General features: G+C 38.5%; 1 protein-coding gene across 6 annotated transcripts; it reads left to right on the top strand.

Moving 5' to 3' along the window:
* The first annotated feature begins 868 nt into the window (after positions 1-868).
* Positions 869-17,504, top strand: LOC136012715 (protein-lysine methyltransferase METTL21E-like). 6 transcript variants are annotated; one of them, XM_065675778.1, is made up of 8 exons: positions 2,208-2,223; positions 2,637-2,715; positions 6,804-6,895; positions 8,080-8,207; positions 12,472-12,629; positions 15,018-15,135; positions 16,042-16,373; positions 17,046-17,504. In XM_065675778.1, exons 5-8 carry the CDS (start codon positions 12,507-12,509, stop codon positions 17,172-17,174), a joined length of 702 nt encoding a protein of 233 aa, XP_065531850.1. In that variant the 5' UTR covers positions 2,208-2,223; positions 2,637-2,715; positions 6,804-6,895; positions 8,080-8,207; positions 12,472-12,506; the 3' UTR covers positions 17,175-17,504. The 6 variants fall into 6 exon arrangements, with proteins under 6 accessions (XP_065531848.1, XP_065531850.1, XP_065531851.1 ...); XM_065675779.1 differs by having other exon boundaries at positions 6,804-6,917; XM_065675777.1 differs by having other exon boundaries at positions 6,804-6,999.
* The last annotated feature ends 9 nt before the right edge of the window (positions 17,505-17,513 follow it).

Here is a 17,513-nt window from a genome sequence, read left to right as displayed (position 1 = left end):
TTGCTTTAGCAGTGTAGATCAGGTCTTGGTGATTTGTTTGGTTTCTGTGTGGAGAGGAGATATTACTAATTTCTTCTGCCAGGTATGGTAAAGTACCGAAACCTTCAGTCCTCTGAAGTATTTTTGTACAACCATTTATTATTTTTCAGTGGCGCCTAGAAACCGCAGCTGAGGTTGAAGTCTAACTTTGCTAAAAACTCTGTCCTGAATTTATTACAGCCGGATTGAGAGAAGTCTTAAAGATACCAGTATTTTCCTATGGCAGGAATGGGTTGTGACCTGTAGTGTGAATGCACATCTTGTCTGTGCTAAGGAAGAGTGTTATGTGTATATTTATGCACATTAACAGCTGTCTTAGGAGGTGAAGTGTGCTAGGATTTTCAGGGGAGGGAGGGGGTTGTACCTTGTTACAGTTCTGTGTTCCAATGTGGGCACAGATTTATATATCCCTGCCCCTCATGCACCCTTGTCCCTTTGCAGATTGCCCTCTGTGCTTGGAATCACAGAATGGTTTGGGCTGGAAGGGACCTTAAAGATCATCCAGTTCCAACCTTCCTGCCGTGGGCCTTTTGAATCTGAAGAATGACCTTTTTGCTCTTCAGTTACTTTTGTAGTGACAGTGAGTGGTTGCTAACACCATGCTGCTACCTTACATTTGTAAAAACTACTCTGGAGTTGGTTCCTTTGTTGGTAGGTGCTCCCTTGACCGGGTGCCTGCTGCTGTTACAAAATCTGCTCCCTTACGTAAGGGACGCGGTGCCTGGTGCCCACTTTGTGATCGTGCCGCAGCTGTCAGGTTTTGTTATTGCTTCTGCTGTGGGGATGTTGGCAACGCGTGGCATGCGCTTCAGAGCACACTCCTGCTCGCGGCTGCGGGGAAAGCAGCCCAGCAGATAAGGACTTCTCTGTTGTCCGACTGTCTTTGTTAACGCTGCAAGAGAAACAGGTAATGTTGACAGAAACCCGGTGGATGCCTGTGGTTATGTCATCTGTTTCTTTGACTCAAAATGACTTTGTATCCTTGCCTTCAAACAGTGTTACTCAGCAGCTGTTGAGATGCATGTAGTACTGCTGAACTTGCATGTTAAAGTCAGACAGGTTTTTGTGCAGTTCAGTGTACCTTAAAGGATATTTTTAGAAGGAAAAAAAGTAAGAGGACCACAAAATATAATATTTTAGGGTGGCTTTATACTGCAGTGTTGCTTGTCCTTCAGAATGCAGAGGGACTGATACATATATATATTTATATATATAATAATATATAATATATATAATATTATATAAATATATATAAATAACCGACTGTTATTTTTATCCCCAATGGAGGGAAAATGTGTCGTCTTATATTTCCAAGGTGGATGACAAGCTGATGGATGTGTGTAACATTTACTGCTTAATATTCCAGTAGTTTCTAATGCTGCATGTTGTTCTGAACATGAATACAAAAACATTGAATCCCTTTTCTGTTTCCCATGTAATGATGTTACGATTGCTAAGTTCACAGATAGACATAAATATAACAGTATTTTTCTGTTATGGTAGTGTGTAATAAGCCCCCCTAAGTTATTTTGCACCTTCAAATAGGTTAATGGCTGCTGGCACTGTGGTAGTAAAGTTGAAATGTTAAACCTGTGTGTCTCTTGTAGGTTGAAATCAAGAGAATACAGTGTGTCCTCCTAACAAGACAGGGCTGTTCTATACTGTTGTCTTTTGTCTGAAGTTTTGAGAGGAAAACCTGCCTAAAACTTTGCACTGTGGGGAAGTTTTCTCCATATTCAGCATATGTTTTGACTTTGATCATATTCATTCACTCATTGACTTATCTAGTGACTATTCCTGCAAAAATCAGTCAAATTTCCATGTAAACAGTGCAAGAGCTTTAAAAGGATCAAATATTGATTTCTTGATTTATTTTCCTTTTTAGTTTTTCTTCCCTTTTCCCCCCTCCCTCCCTCCTCCTCTCCCCCCAGTGTTTTCCTAATTGTGAAATAGCAAGATATCAAGAACTGGAGGCTGCTGGTTGTCTGTCTGCCTGCCTTTCTGCAGGCAGCCTAAAACTGTATTGTCCGCTGTCATACTTTTCCTATTGCTTCCCTCCCCCCTCCCCCCCACCCCGAATCTGTGTGTTTTGTGTTTGTTTATATAGGCATATACACATTCTGTTCTGCATGTTGTCTGTAGATCCTGCTTCCTACTTACTCTCATATGCCACTTTACTAACAGGTTGTTTCCTTCCCTTCCAAGCCATTTCTTTTTTTCCAAAAAGATGAGCTCTTTTTGGTGCGATTTTTCTTCTCTTTCACAGATTTGTTACTATCTTTCTTTTTAAGTGTTTATAAAACTACCAACCCTGATTTTAATTTTTTCTAATTTTAAGATTTCATAAAAGTATTAAAAGTTTATCAAAGCTCTTTTATTTATTTTAAAACTACTTTCAGTTCAACTAATTTGCTGCTTCAGGTTCTTTCATGCTTTGAATATTGATGTTTATCTGTCTATATGTCAATATTGCCAATAGAAGTAAATTATAGCACAATATGCGTAAAACATATATGCATATATATATTTGTGAAACGTCATGTGGGAAAAAAGAAATAATCATTTTATTCAGTCAGGCTTGTGTTTCTCTGTCCCAGGTTTTGTGGCATAGCATGGATTTGATATCATCACAACATAATCATCTACAGAATGAACTGATAAAAGAAAGACAAGCAGGTAAACGTTTCTTATTTCACTATGTTTTATCTTTGCACTTCTGAATATTTTTAAGTATAATGAGCAAGGTGTCTTGCTAGCAATGAGCTATCTTCTAATTAGGTTTGTTGTTTTGTTTGTTTGTTTTTTTTTCCTGAAGAACTGTGCTTATGGCACTTGTACAGAAAATACAACAGATAGCGCTGTTGTAGTATTCTAGCTATGCCGTAAATACTTGCTTTATGTGCATACTCTGGTCCCAGCAATTTCCTTCCAGTGCCTGGCATCTGTCCTCTGGCTATTCGCCTGTGACTGGTTCCAGGGAATGAAGCCATGTCTATGATCAAGCTATTCAGAAGAGGTTTGTTTGCAGCCTGTCAGTTAGGGAGAACTGGTTATTACAAGCCTGATTTCTGCACAGACAGCCTTAAACCTAACCTTCAAATACCTTTAGGGGCTGTTGGCAGCTTTTTCTCATAAGCAAGTTCATGGCTGCATGTCTTTCAATATCCTAAAGCACCATGAGTAATCTGCTTTTTAGGGGTCACCAGAAGTAGACAAGGTTTTAGGGCAAGTGTGTGTGTTTCAGGATGGAGTCTAGTTATGTTCTACAGATGAGTGTGGAAAAAATAAGAGTGTTTTATTATTTTTCATAATGTTTTTGTTCAAAATCTCAGATGAGTCACAGTCCATATAAAGCCAGAATTTTGTTACCTGTTCAGTGTGGCTAGGTGGTATCCCAAATTGACAGCCCCCTCCAGAAAGCTGGTATTGCACAAGAAGATGGCTGATAGGGATTGGTAGGGACTGCTGTTCCACAAATCACTGTTCAAGTACCAGAATCTGGAGATTTTCTTTGATGCAATTCCCTTTCCTATCCCATAATTCTCACTTAGATGAAGAGCTATGCAATGAAAGCTATGCAATGAAGTATGATTGCTGAGGGGAGAAATACCTAGAAGAATAAATATTAAAGATAGGATTACTAAAACTAAACTATTGATGACTGTCACTAGGTATTCCATAGTACCTGAGGGCTGAGATAAATTTGCACAGGCATTTCTATACTTCTGCAAGCTTGGTTATCTAATATTGATACTCCCCTTCATGCAGGATTCAGGGCAGGGAGGAGAGAGTCTGCATGTAATTTCTTTGGGTTTTGAATTATGAAAATAAGTTGACTTTTGGGACATTAGGTCAATGTATGAAAAAGAAGTTGGTAGGGCAGAATCTTCAGAGCAATTGCAGAAATATGTTTCCACTTAGCTAACAGAGTAACTGTGTTGATAGTGGTAGCAGGTGGCTCTCCTCGAGACAGTATCCAGAAACACTAGATTAGGAGGATGAGGAGACATGGAGAATGAGATCACTTCAGAGTTTCATCTGACACCAGACTTTGGCATATTAAATTCTATACCAGGTTCTGGAGGTGAAGGGTGCTGAGCCTGCTGCACAGAGACTTACCTGCTTGATACCACCCTACGCCTGTTCCTTCCTTATTCTCATACTTTCCCTCTACCACCTTCCCATTCCTATTTCATTAATGGAAAACTAATTAATTTCATTAATCTTCACCTACATGGTCTCAGTTTCTGCTTCTAGGGATTCTTATTCTAGTTTGGTTTCTCTGCTAGTTCCAGTCTGAATTCTTTCTATTCCTTTATATGCCTTCCCCTTTCCTTCTCAATTGGCTTGTCACAAGTTCTCCAGGTTAAAACTCCTTATTCTTGTTCATGACTCCCATTACTACTGCTTCTCAGCTTACAGGTAGATCCTCAGACTGTCTGATCTTTCCTCTGGTGTCTTTATCTTACTAGTTCTTGGCCACATCTGCATAGTTAGATGTCTCTTTTCTTTCCTGTCATGATTTCTCTTGATTATTAGTTTTAACTGTCCTTGGCTAAACTTTTCTAATATCACACTTTGTCACTTCCATTTTCATTTCTTGGAATACTAAATTACCACAGTTGTATTATATAGGTTCATCCTAGACTAATTTTATCTGAGACAAAAGGAGGAGAGCAAGTTTGCAAGGCGTACATGTCCTTGACACTCCATCGTCTCCCTTCACTTGGCCAGGGCTCAGTTTTTAATCCATAAATATCTGAGAAATTGCTGACCTGGTAACCTTCACATATCTCCTGGCACTGTAGAAGGGCCACAGTCCTACTCACCCTGCTTGACAGATGTCTTAACCGATGGCAACTAGTGCCATCATTTCAAGTCTCTGGGTGGAGTCCAGAAAGGTGCCTTAAATGGGATGTAGCTGGAATGGAGGCAAGTGAGAAGCAGCATAAGTCGGTCTCAGAAGTTAAGATAAGAAGAGGGAGTAACTTAGTGTCTCTTTCCTATCTCCTGGGTTACTTTTAAAGATACTTATGTTTCTCACTCCCTTCCTCACTGACACTGTTCCATTTACTTCAAAGACTGTTGTAAAATGTGAAAAACATCCTAGGATCAGAGGGTGGAGCCTGAAGCTGCCTTTTCTCAGTGTGCAACTCACAGCTGGGCTTTTGCTTGCTGCTTGTCCTTCTAACATGATACTTGCAGTCCTACTTTCCTGATAGCCTGTTTCCGACAGTAATGGAGTAAAGGGGAAGCACCTGGTTCTGTAGGGCAGTTGAAACACACCCTTCAGGTGAGTTGTGAATTTGAATCCTTCTGAGGAATGTCCAGCGCCCAGTTCCTCCATTTTCTGAGTGCTCAAACTGCTGCACCATTCTTTATATAGTTGGCTCTGCTGGTTAAAAACTGAGCCTATTTATACTGTATATAAATTACACTTTGGCTGTCTTCTCACCACCTGCCTTTCCTTCTTCTATCTTCTTCTTTTGTCTCTTAGCTTTGAATTATGCCTCTCTCTTAAACAAAACCTCTTACAAACAAAACCAAAAGAGCCAGACAACCTCTTCCATTAATTCTCATCTCAAAAGCATTAACTCCCTGCCCTAAGCTTGTGGAAATTGCACAATTAGCTATTATTATTAGCTACCTAATTTTTTTTTTTTTTTTCACTGCAAGATTGACCTGCAATATCAGAACTCAAATGCTATTCCTCCTGGGCAACAAACTGCCTCCAAACCAAACAAGCCAAAAAAGACTAAAAAGAGGTAGTGTGGTGTAAGACTTGAGTATAGCCCAATTAAGGAGTGACTAGAGCTAAACTGCACCTTCACAGCAAATCAGAACAGTCTAAAAGTATCTCTTCTCTGAATTTGCCTCTTGGCTATCTCATAGTAACTTACCTTTCAGCTCTTTTGTTTGAAAGTGGCAGCATTCAAGTACTATAGTAGCCATCAGGTGTATTAATTTGAATTAACATGTCTCAGTTCCTTTTCTTCCCCCTTGACAAGTAGACTTGCTTTTGCTGAAGACATTACTAAACTTAAATGGAAAATTCTTGTGTATAGATAAAACACAAGTTAGAGGCACCACTCAAATAATTAAAACATACTAACTTTGTAGAGAAGTCTGTAACATTCTTCCCTCTCAGCCGTATGCCTGTCTTCCCTGTTTTCACGTTTCTCTTTGCAGTAGCTGCATTTCAACAATAAATCAAATGCTTCTCAACTGCCACACAAGAAAGGCGGCATGATCGGTGTTTCAAGGTTACTTTCAGGTCCTTTCCTCAAAGAAATATTTTAGATAGTAGTAGTAGCAGGGGAACATTGGCAGGCATTTTGCTGAGTCCCTTCTGTTCTGCTGGCTATGGTATCTAGCACGTTCTGGCATGTTGCTATGAGGAAGTAAGAGCTTTCAATGTCACAATGCTTTCTTGACAGGACAAGGTAAGAGATGTGAAAGATTAGACTAGACAATGGCTTACAGTGTCTGAATTACTCTCCCAGGGCCTTCCTATCCATCAGGAAATTGGCTGTCGGCCTTTTATAGTGTACATTAGACCATCTAATTTAAGAACACAGTCTGCTTTTGTAGTCAAAGGGAAATCATTCAGTTGTTACCTTTAGAGATTAAATAGCTGCTCAGCCAAGACCTGAAGATGTTTTCAGTGACAGACAAACATGATGAAGTAACAAGGAAAGTGCTTGGCACATCTGATTTCATTATGTGTTCATGACATAATCTGACTATGGTACTTCTATTTTCAGCCTTCTAGTGGTTTTGGATGACCTGTGACTTGGATGGAGCTGGGATATCAGTGGTGTGAATTTCAAATTGAAAATGTGCCTCTTGAGACTGAGTAAATACATAGACTGGCTATTGTGAGCATATCCCTCTCCTGTTCCTGTCTTCTTGTGCTCTGAGCTAAGTGCATCTTGTCTCGTGGCTGAGAAGGGGCTGCCTGTGGGCGTCAGTTTTGTATTTCTGCATTTCAAAGTATAAAGTTTCAGGTGTTATATACCCTGACGTAGTATCTTAGATCAATCAATGTAATATACCTTGTCATTGCAATCACTTCAGCAGTTTGAGCTTGTAATGGATGTACTAGAATGCCTACACTTGGTTATGTTATCATTTCCCTCTTTTTTCCTTACTTCATCCTGCCTGCAATTAACTGTGTAGCTTAGATAAATACTGTTCCATTACTTTGCTTTATATTCTCAGAATGGTGTAAGTTACATCTGACTTCTGGAAAGTCAAGGGCATGATTAGATTTCCGTCCCAACCCCTTTCTTTAAGGGTGCTTAAGCTGTAATGGAATGTAATGAAATAGAAATAAGTGGAATGAAATAAAGACACTAAAGTGATACCACCTGGAATCTGGGGACTATTCTTTGATTGTGTATGTTTCCATGGAGCCACCTGTAGTGGCTCCTGAGATGTCAGTAGCTCAGAACAAATTAGGAGTCTCCAGAGTACCTTAGAACAAGACCTAATGTAGATCTGGGGCTAACTTCTGAACCAGTGGAAATACCCAGATGGATTCACAGGGCTACCTGCTGAACAATCCTATCAGTGTAGTAATGTAACTCTTCTCCAGTCATCTCTTATGGTTACAGAACTGGTTGCAGATCTATTCTCTTGATAACCTTTCTGCAGGCATCTTCTTGATGCTGGGATATAAGGATAACTATTGCATAGATCTATATAAAAATATACATAATATACATAGTGCATATTATACATATTTTTATGTGTGTGTATATATATAAATCTTAAATCTTTACTTGGATGATTCCAATTCCATGTGTCCTAAGGGGGGAAACCTGAAGAGCCCTAGCTATCATGATTCTTGGAACTTTCTCTCATGCATTACTCAATCAGTAATGTCAGCACAGGTAGTCCTCCTATGTTCATTAAACTCAAGCAATTGCTGTGAAGTCTCAGAGAAATCATGTATGTCTTCACACCTGTTGATACACCGCTCTTAAAATACTTGTGAGTGTAAGTCTAAATGATAAATTTAAAATCTAAACTGTGCAGGTGAGAGTATACTGTTTCTGAAGAAGGGAGAATGTTGCTGTCTTTTGGCTGAACTTTGCCAGGTCAAGCTCATGATGAAGGCTTGGATTTCATTCCTTTTGCCAGTTGGAGAAGATCCATTAAAGCAGGTGAGAAGCAGAAGACAGCTGGGTCTTGTTTCCTTATTACGTAGGGCTGGGACACAATTTGACCTCAAGGGATTAAGTAGAGTCAGGCCAGGACTTGAAAGAGACTAATCCGTATTTTTTTCCTGTGTAGGTTGTTTCGATGAATTATTGGTTGAAACTATTGTTTCTGTATTAATGCTGTTTAATCCATTAGCAAAGTACTTGGAGGATGTTTTGGTACTGTGTGCTATTCGTCTGAAAATGGAGATATTTACTGATAGAATATTCTTCACAGCTTTCACATGGAAAAGTCATTTTGCTTCAATTTTTAACCATGTTTTAATGCAGGTATTTAGACAATCGTATCTATTTTATTTTTTTAATGTAATTTTAATTCAGCCCCCTTATCTTTGCTGCTTTTCCTGCATTTAAAGTGATGCTTAACAGTGCCTGTTTCTGTTCCCTTTTTATTCAGTGGAGAATGCATTAATGTAGGCAGTATCATTAGTTATGCAGTGGGAGAATTAACATATGCTGTTAATTGATGGAAGATACACAACTGAATGTTAAGTTTACTGTTTCCTGATGGAGCTGCACGCTCCCAAGCATAATTTTATGTGTAAAGGGAACAGTTGATCATGTAACAAACAGGAACTATTTCTAGTCATTCTAGATGCTGTGTTTTGCAACTTGTTCTATTCTGGCCTGGTCTTTCTCCTGCTATTTTCCTTCTGCCTTCTCTTGTCCACTTGAAGGATTTCTCCAACTCTGTCCCAGCAGATTTCACATCTTTTTCTTTCTTAATGTTTTTTTTCTAATATTAAACGCTTCATTTGACATTTTGAATGTGTCAGCAAAATCCTCTGTTTCCCTACAGGACATTTTGCAGTTTGACACACGTTGCTCTAACTAACCTGCCACTGACTTTGTAGCTCCATCCTTCCACATGATTTAGTATGTCTCTTCGAAAAGCTGTGTTCGCGTTTCAGTTGTAATAACAACAATTGCTTTGCCTTTGAGAATGATTACACTCTTTTCTTAATGATGTGGTTGATAAAGTGCAAGATGTGTGAGCAGTATATGACTTTTCTCCCCCAGCTGTGACATCAACTTATAATCGAGGGAGTTCAATGAACATGTTCCAAACTTTACCTTTAAAAATGCTGTAAGAAATTAACCTATTAGGCAGAAAGTCTTCAGAAATTTAGATGTTCACATTGTATTTCCAGAAGAATTTGGAGCATCTTAGATAGGAACTTCTTTGTGAACACGATTTCAAGACCTAAGGAGCATTCTCTATTTCACTAACAAAAATAATTTCAAGTTCTGTATGTTACCTGAACAGGATCAGATTTGTCTCATCTTGATGTAAATAAGGTTCTAGCACCTGAAGCTTCAGTGGTTAGTATATACACATGCTCATGCAAAGAGACGAATAAGCTGAAGAAAATAATTCTAAATCCAGGCCTCTTCAAATGTGACCTACTTCATCAAACCCAGGCAAATGAAAAAGGGAGGAACCAGCCCTAGCAGACTTTTAAGTCTGACATTTTAGTATGGGTGTTCAAGTAGTATTGCTGGAAATGCCCATCATGCACTTCATTTCTTACAAGAATTGAGAGACAGGTCAGTCAAGCCTCCTCTTTCTTGTTGACCCTATTCTACTGATGAGTGAGCTCTTCTTGTCTTAAAATGCCATTAAAATCCATTCACTGAGTCATAATTCTAAGACTTTTTCTTCCCGAACAAGAGAATATGGACTAACACAGATAAATTCTACTTCTGGGAGAATAACTTCTTATCAGATTTTTACATCTGTTACCAAGAAACTAGTTTGATCCAAGTATCAGCAGAACTTTCTCAATGTTTGCAGGTACTAAAAGACTTAATCTCGCTTGGATTTTGCTTACTCTGTTAATAATTTTCTTGTTCCTTGAAAGATTCCCCACTAGTTTGTTGTTTTTCTGCTCTGACTGCTCTGAAGGCAGTGACAGAAAAAAAATAATTTTCCTCTTGTGCAGTCTCACAAGTAGTTCAGTTATTCTGACAGATACAGAGCAGAAAATAAAGGAGTGCCTTTTGCATTATGAAGAGAAACTTGTGTGTAAGTAAGCAAATCTGAGTAGAAGTCTGCACTCCTTATGTTGTCAGCACTTTTCATCAGAAACATCAGCATCCTGATCATGATACAATTTCTCATTAGGGTTTTGAAGCCTACTTATCATATAATGTCACTGACTCACAGACTATTTTGATTCTCTGCAATAATATCTTGTTAAGCAGAAGATAAAAATACAAAAATCAATGTAAACTTCTCCAAATAACCCACCTGGGGGATTCCCAAAGGGATAAGATGGCCAAAGATTTAAGTGGTATTACTGATCAGCAGATTTGTGATTCTTAGTTTATGGGTGTGGACAGTTTAGCTCAGGTAGGGAGCAGTGGCCTCCAAATTTGTTTAGTGTGAGTGCTATGCAAGCTGTAAGTAGGAAGATTGCTGGTAAGGTAAGGAATAGGTGGGAAATGTTTATTGAACACTAGAGGGGTAGCTGTAATACTGCTGAAGTTTTATAGATCTGCTGGCAGAAGCTTTGTATGTTAAGACATTGTAAGTTATGGTTTCTCAACAAAATTGGATTCAAAACAGATATCAAGGGAGGAAGAATCAAGAAAAATGGTTGTAATTGGGAGGTAATAGAAGGAATAGCTTTTTATTTCCACAGCTAGTGCTGATCATAGAACAAGATCAGACTGCTCTAAGCAATCAGAGAAGATTAAAAGCAGGCTATATCTGGTATGCCTGGAAACAGGATGATATATTAAATACACGTACGATATGTGTAATAAGATAGCTTCATATTAATTCTTCCATCTGAAAAGATTAATTTTGCCCTGGAGCAGCATTTCTCTGGCACTTAACTCATGTTTGTGCAGAGTTCCCTGATTGCAGGCACAATGACGCATGTGTTTTCTCTCAACACTAGAGGCTTGCAGAATATGCAATGGGCTGCCACACGCTACTTATTTCCTAACATCTTAATATCATAGTTTCAGTGTTGACTAATTTAGTTGTTATCTTTATAAAATTATACTGTTGTGGTTTGTGCTTTGTTTCTTTCTCCTTCTACAACAAGGAAGGGAGGAAAAACTTTGCTAATAGGTTATGGCTATTAAAGTATTGAGGCATACGGCAGAGCAAATAACAACACTCGAGGCCATCATGTCCTGTGACTGCAGTGGTTTGAGGGAAAAGAATATGTGAAGAATCTTCAGTAGGCCAGTGTGATTTATGTTGATGAGAACATAAATGTTTTGATTTTTAATAGACATTGGATCTGCAGTTTCTTTGCAGATCCAGATCTGTGATTTTGATGGGAACTCATAGGTTTGGTACAGAAATTCTGCTTTGGATGATGTGGTAACCCTGTAACCTGTATCTCTAGCATGCTTTCTAGGAGGTGTAGCTGGTAAACATGTTTTGCTCTAGCTAATTTGCAGAGGTGTCACAGGTGGCTGTGAAAGCAAATTTCCTGTGAAAACTTGGAATGATTTTAGACTTTGCTTAAGAAAATACTCTGGACACCTTCACTTTTTGTTTTAGATCTACTTTTTAACATTGTGTTGCAGCTTTGTGTTATCCAGGGTTATGTTAGCTCTCATAAATATCCTTTGCTTAGCAACAGGGATGGCATTTGGGATATCAGGCCAACTGGAAAGAATCCCTCTGACAGGGCTCTGTTGGGGTGGGTGGATAAGCTTTCCTGACAACACTAGTTCTTTTGCTGCTATCTGTCATAACTTGTGTTGCTAGGATCTGTTTCACAAGTTTTCTGACAGACTTCTAAATGATGCTGTGGCTCCTTTTGTTTACTGTCAGAAAGAAACACAATGTGGAGAAAGTGAACAGTGAATGAATATGTAAAATAATTAAAAATCTGTGCACATAAGACCATGAGTGTCTGTACTAGGGCAGCTGTTCTTGAAGGGAAAAAGAAGTTAACTTTCATTTGGATTGCTGAAACGGAAAGCAATATATGGTAACACTTCATTTCTCTACTTTTCAATGAGCTTGGTTTCTTCAGCAAAACAGGAAAGAAACTAGTCATAAACTGAAAACATAAATTAGAATTCAGATTTCCCATGTTTGATGCTCACCATTAATGAATGTATTTTTATTCACAGATGTAATTCACATTCTTGCTTCTAAATCAGGTTTTCATTATAAATTGGTAGTTTCATTACCAGTCCACTCAGCCTGCTTGACCTTTCATGCTTTTACTTCCAGGGGAAAAAGAAGATGAACAGATAGTTGCAGAAATCATGAGAAGGCGTTTTTTCCCTGCTGTTATAACTCATAAGGCCTGGGAAGGCTTTCACTTTGCTGGCCATGAGATAAGAATTACAGAAGCCATTGATTGTTATGGGGCAGTCGTCTGGCCATCGGTACAATATTTATTCAGTATTGTTATTTCATAATTTTGGAGTCTTCTAGCATTTTAATTTCTTTTGCCTGATTAAATACATTTTGTTGTGTGTTGTAAACCTAAGGAATACCTTCTGTGCTTCTCTGTTTCCATTCTGCAAATCCCAAACCTGAATTTAGCTTGGTGTCCTATGGATTTCTGGTTCTCAAAGCTTAAATGGTATTTCTTGTTTGTGCCTCTCTCATACAAGCTGTATGATCTTGTGTCCCCTCCTTACCTACCAGTAACTTTTGATCCAATTTGATCCAAATTGGAAGCACCTTTTGAAGGAAAAAAGGCAGTCTTATGATGATTACATTTCTATACATCCTATAAATAGCTGTACAGCAGGCAGAACCAGGATGCGGAAACAGCTGTGATAAGAGTTCATGATGTATTAGGACTCATAGAAGCTACTCAACACACTCATATGGGAAACAAACTTACTTTGTAAATATGTAGACATGGGAAAATGTTCAGTTGGAGCTTTCAGTTTCTTAAACAGCCAGAAATCTAGTGGGAGAGAACCATTATCCTTAGCTATTGATACAAGAACCATCAACATGCCCACCGTAGAGTCGTCTTCAGAGTTTTGATCTGTGCGATGCAACTGCCTGTTTCAAAATAATTAAGAATGAAAGAAACCGCTATGTTCAGGGAGGTGCCAGGATGCACCATTGACACTTGTGGCATCCAGAGAACATTCCTGAAACAGAATCATCTCCAACAACCCCCATAGAAAGGACAGAACTAAAATCCAGGGGTCTACATTTCTGTCCCAGTGGCATTAACCTCCTAGGATCTTTAAGAAATTTGGCCATAGTACAGCTGAGGACATTAAGCATTCTCTGCTGTTTTGAACTTCAAACAATTTTCCTTATCTTAGCAGATCTGGACTAGTCATTTATACTATATATTTTAGCAGCCTCAGTGCAAGTCTTTCCTATAAGGGTTCAGCCAGTTTAGCTGTGGAAGGAAGGCAACCATTCTTTCTGTGTCGTTTCATGTTCTGCCTTCTAGTTCCATCCAGCAGTATTTGAACCCTTCCAAAAAATGTCAGTCAAATTTATTGAGAGAACAGAAACTTTGAGGAAAATAAAGTTTCTGCATGTTTCATGGGAAGGAGGGCAGATTTCAAAGTTTCCATAATTTAACCCACAGAAATACTGATCCTCTGCCTGCAGTTTCTACAACAGAATATGGCAAAACTCCAAGGGAAGGAATTATAGGAATATATGGAGCTAACAGGAAATCATAGTATAATGTGGTTTTAAATGTCAGCCAAACATCAAACACAATCTTTAGGTACCTGGCTTTAATTAGTCCTGGTTCTCACAGACATATTTCTATATCAAAGCTTTGTTGAATGTGAGACATATGGAAGTTCACATAAAAAACTCTACTCTTTTTTGCTCTGAATTAAGAGGTAGAAAGCAAAAAACTTGTTTGCATTTCTAGCATGTTAACATTGGGTCAATAGTACTCCTGTTCCTTTCTTTCTGCATCTTAATTGGTTAAAAACAAATATAAGTGTGTCGTTTTATTGTGCCAGATCAAGCCGCTAGTAATTGCCTTTCCAAATAGTCACCTGTATTGCAAGAAGTTGTGGCAATCATCATATGTATTTGTCAATAGAGACTATATAATTATCGAAGTCTGTGAAAAACTGTGGGAGACAAGCTGGAATCTATCTTTGCAAGAGCAATAAAGTTAGAAACTTCTATTTCAGCAGTGAACTAAAACTCACTGGTCAGTATGAGTCAGGGCAGAAAAGGTGAAGAAGCTTCTTAATGACAGTTTATAAATGCATATGTGAGGAGTCTGTTGTAGAGGGTTCTTTGGCTTTGCTCTGAAAGCTTGCTAAGCTTAACAAGGAAAGCACATAGAAACTGAAAACAAACTGAACTGGAAGAAAAAGGGTAAATCTATTGGTCCTTTTTTAATCATTAGGTATTTAATTATTGTTAGAAATAATTTAACTGTTGGAATTGTTTAACAAGGGTTGTGGATTTTCTCTCACAAACAGTCCTTATATCAAGATGTCTTTGGGAAGGACGTGTTTTAGCTCTACCAAAAGTGCAGTTATAAGCAGGATCTGGTGACTGGAGTTTTATAGCTCATGTTATGCAGCATGACAGACTATTTAATTGCAATTGTTCCTCCTGGCTGGAATGCTTTGTAAGCCTATACTGAGGCATGTTGTGGCACTTATTTTGTGAGCCTAAAGAGCTTGACAGTGCTTGAATGATTATTGCTTATTTGAACAGACAAGAATTTTTTTGCATGCTTTTAAATGACAATGCATATTTAGTGAAGGGATTTATTTCATTTATTTGTTCAGTGTGTTCATGGATTCCCTCCCCTACAGGCTCTTGTTCTATGTTATTTTTTGGAAACTAATTCTAAACAATACAATTTGGTTGACAAAAATGTGATTGAGATTGGAGCTGGAACTGGGTTGGTCTCCATAGTAGCCAGTTTACTGGGTGAGTACATGCCATTGCTCTTATACTCTTGGAAACATCCCTCAGGTGAATACCGGATGGCAAAGGAAGTGGGTCATTTCTTCTAAAAGACTTGTTTGAAAGCTTTCAAGGCAAGAAAAAGTAAGTTTCAAAAGGCTTGTTTGGAAACAAGTCTGTAAAGCTGTGAGTGACTCTACTGATGCAATAAAGGAGGTCCCAATAGATGATGATGTCATTAACAGTGTTAAACAAGGGACCAAAATAAGAACCTGTGGCCTGTCCAGATGTGAGTGGCAACCAGATGAAGCCAGATGTAGGCTTGAGCAATGCACCACCTTCCATTGTCCAGATAGTTCTTTGGTTGCCAGGTCATTTTTGTTCCATTTGTGTTGAGCATTTTCTTTCAGGAGCTGATCAGCAACTTAATTTTTCTGCTACAAACACTGCTGTGTTTTTTCTCATGGTAGCCTATTTTTCCTCAAGAGTGATCCAGTTCAGTGACTCCTGCATTTTAACAGACTTTTAACTTTCTGTAGTCTGAGAAAGCTGATTTATATGTGAAAAAGAAAGAACCCAAGGCAGTGCTTAAATCTCATGCTGACTTCTTGGTGTGGGTAACTGGCATTTTTCAATCCCTAGTTGCTCACTGTACTTTTAACCAATATGGTATTAAGATCTAGTATCTGATTTCTCCCCACTCATCCCCAATTGCATTCAGCTGGCAATCTGTAAAGTAGAACTACTGGGAACCAAATCTTTATTTTAAGCACAATGGCTAAGAGCTATTTGGATTATTTGCATTGCTCTGTTCCCCTTGGAGAGCTACATGCTAAAGACAGTTCTTTGTCCACGTAGCTTTCATTTATACCATATATTTTACTCAAGTCTTGAAGTATACTCAAAGTTTGTTTGTTTTCTCCATCACAGGTGCACTTGTGACTGCCACAGATTTGCCAGAACTGCTTGGAAACCTCCAGCACAATGTTCTCCGAAATACAAAGATGAAATGCAAGCACCAGCCTCATGTTAAGGAATTGTCTTGGGGAGTTGATCTGGAAAAGAATTTTCCTAGGTCTTCCTGTCACTTTGACTACATTATGGCTGCTGATGTAGTTTACCACCATCCCTTCCTGGATGAACTCCTCCTAACTTTTGATCACTTGTGCAAGAAAGACACTGTTATTCTGTGGGCTATGAGATTTAGGTTGGAAAAGGAGAACCAATTTGTTGGCAGATTTCAGACACTGTTTAATTTAGAGGTACTTTCTGATTTCCCCAGTTTGAACATAACCCTATATAAGGCAATGAGGAAAAGCAGGATGACAACCAGACCTTCCAAACTCATGGTCTAAAAGAGAGGGAGAGGGAGGTGACAGCTTCAGCTGTTCTGCAGCTTGTTCTCTTTTCAGTAATTTCCACATTAGTAGCTGGTAACACCTGCATGAATGACATTTTTAGAATTAGCTAAAACAAAACATCAGATTCCTAGTGCATCTGTAACAAATTCCTAAATTCAATTTGCTGATACATTTCTTCTGCAGATGAAGCTATCTTTGATGTTTTCTTGACTTCTATGTGTTAAGCTGACAATATTAATAACTTTTGCAAGTCTTACCTTTATTATTATGGGTTATGTAATGAATATTTTCAATAGCTTTCAATTGCAGCTTTGCATGGTGTCTTATAAGATCAACTGATCATTTAAATCTTAAGACTACAATAAATCTTTATATTTAAAAATTGTGGTGTTAAATCTGATCTTTCCCTCTTCTCACTATTGTGTAAATCCTTCATTTGAATAGCCTTTATAGCATATTAGCTGAAAACAACCAGCCACCTGGGAAATATACTGTCATAACAAAGGGACAGAATGTATTAGTTACCCTTTGATTTAATGATTATGCTTTTTTCCTCTTCCATTTTTTATTTAGATTCAGGGATTCTTCAACAGACAGCTGCACACACAAGGCAAGAGGGTTTTAAATGTTTTGTTGCTTGAACAAAGGTCTTGGACAAGAAAAGTACAGCATATCACCAGCTGCCCTTTGCAAAGACCTTAAATTCTTGGAGGTCTGCTCCTCCAAAAATAGACGGTTATCTGGACATCAGGGAACAACAATGGAAAAAGGACAGTGGCAGTCCAAAGAAGTTTCGCACTGCCGGCTGGTGGTGTCTGGAGGTATGAAAATAAACCAGCCTGACACAGTGTGGCTGAAGCATGGGCAGGCTTATATGATAATTTGTTTTTGTAGTGTAAGAAAACAAAATACATTTCTTCTAGCCAATCAATACTGTGTGCTCCTGTTCTCAGTGCTCAGATTAATGTCCTTAGAAGTCTATGGGAGAACTTTCTTTGGGAAGATTAATAAAATTATTCTTTGCACACTGCATATCTTCTG

The sequence above is a fragment of the Lathamus discolor genome, chromosome 4, assembly GCF_037157495.1.
Source record: "Lathamus discolor isolate bLatDis1 chromosome 4, bLatDis1.hap1, whole genome shotgun sequence".
Taxonomy (NCBI): Eukaryota; Metazoa; Chordata; class Aves; order Psittaciformes; family Psittacidae; genus Lathamus; species Lathamus discolor.
The sequence above is the reverse complement of the archived record's forward strand: the minus strand, read 5'-3'. Positions and strand labels throughout refer to the sequence as shown.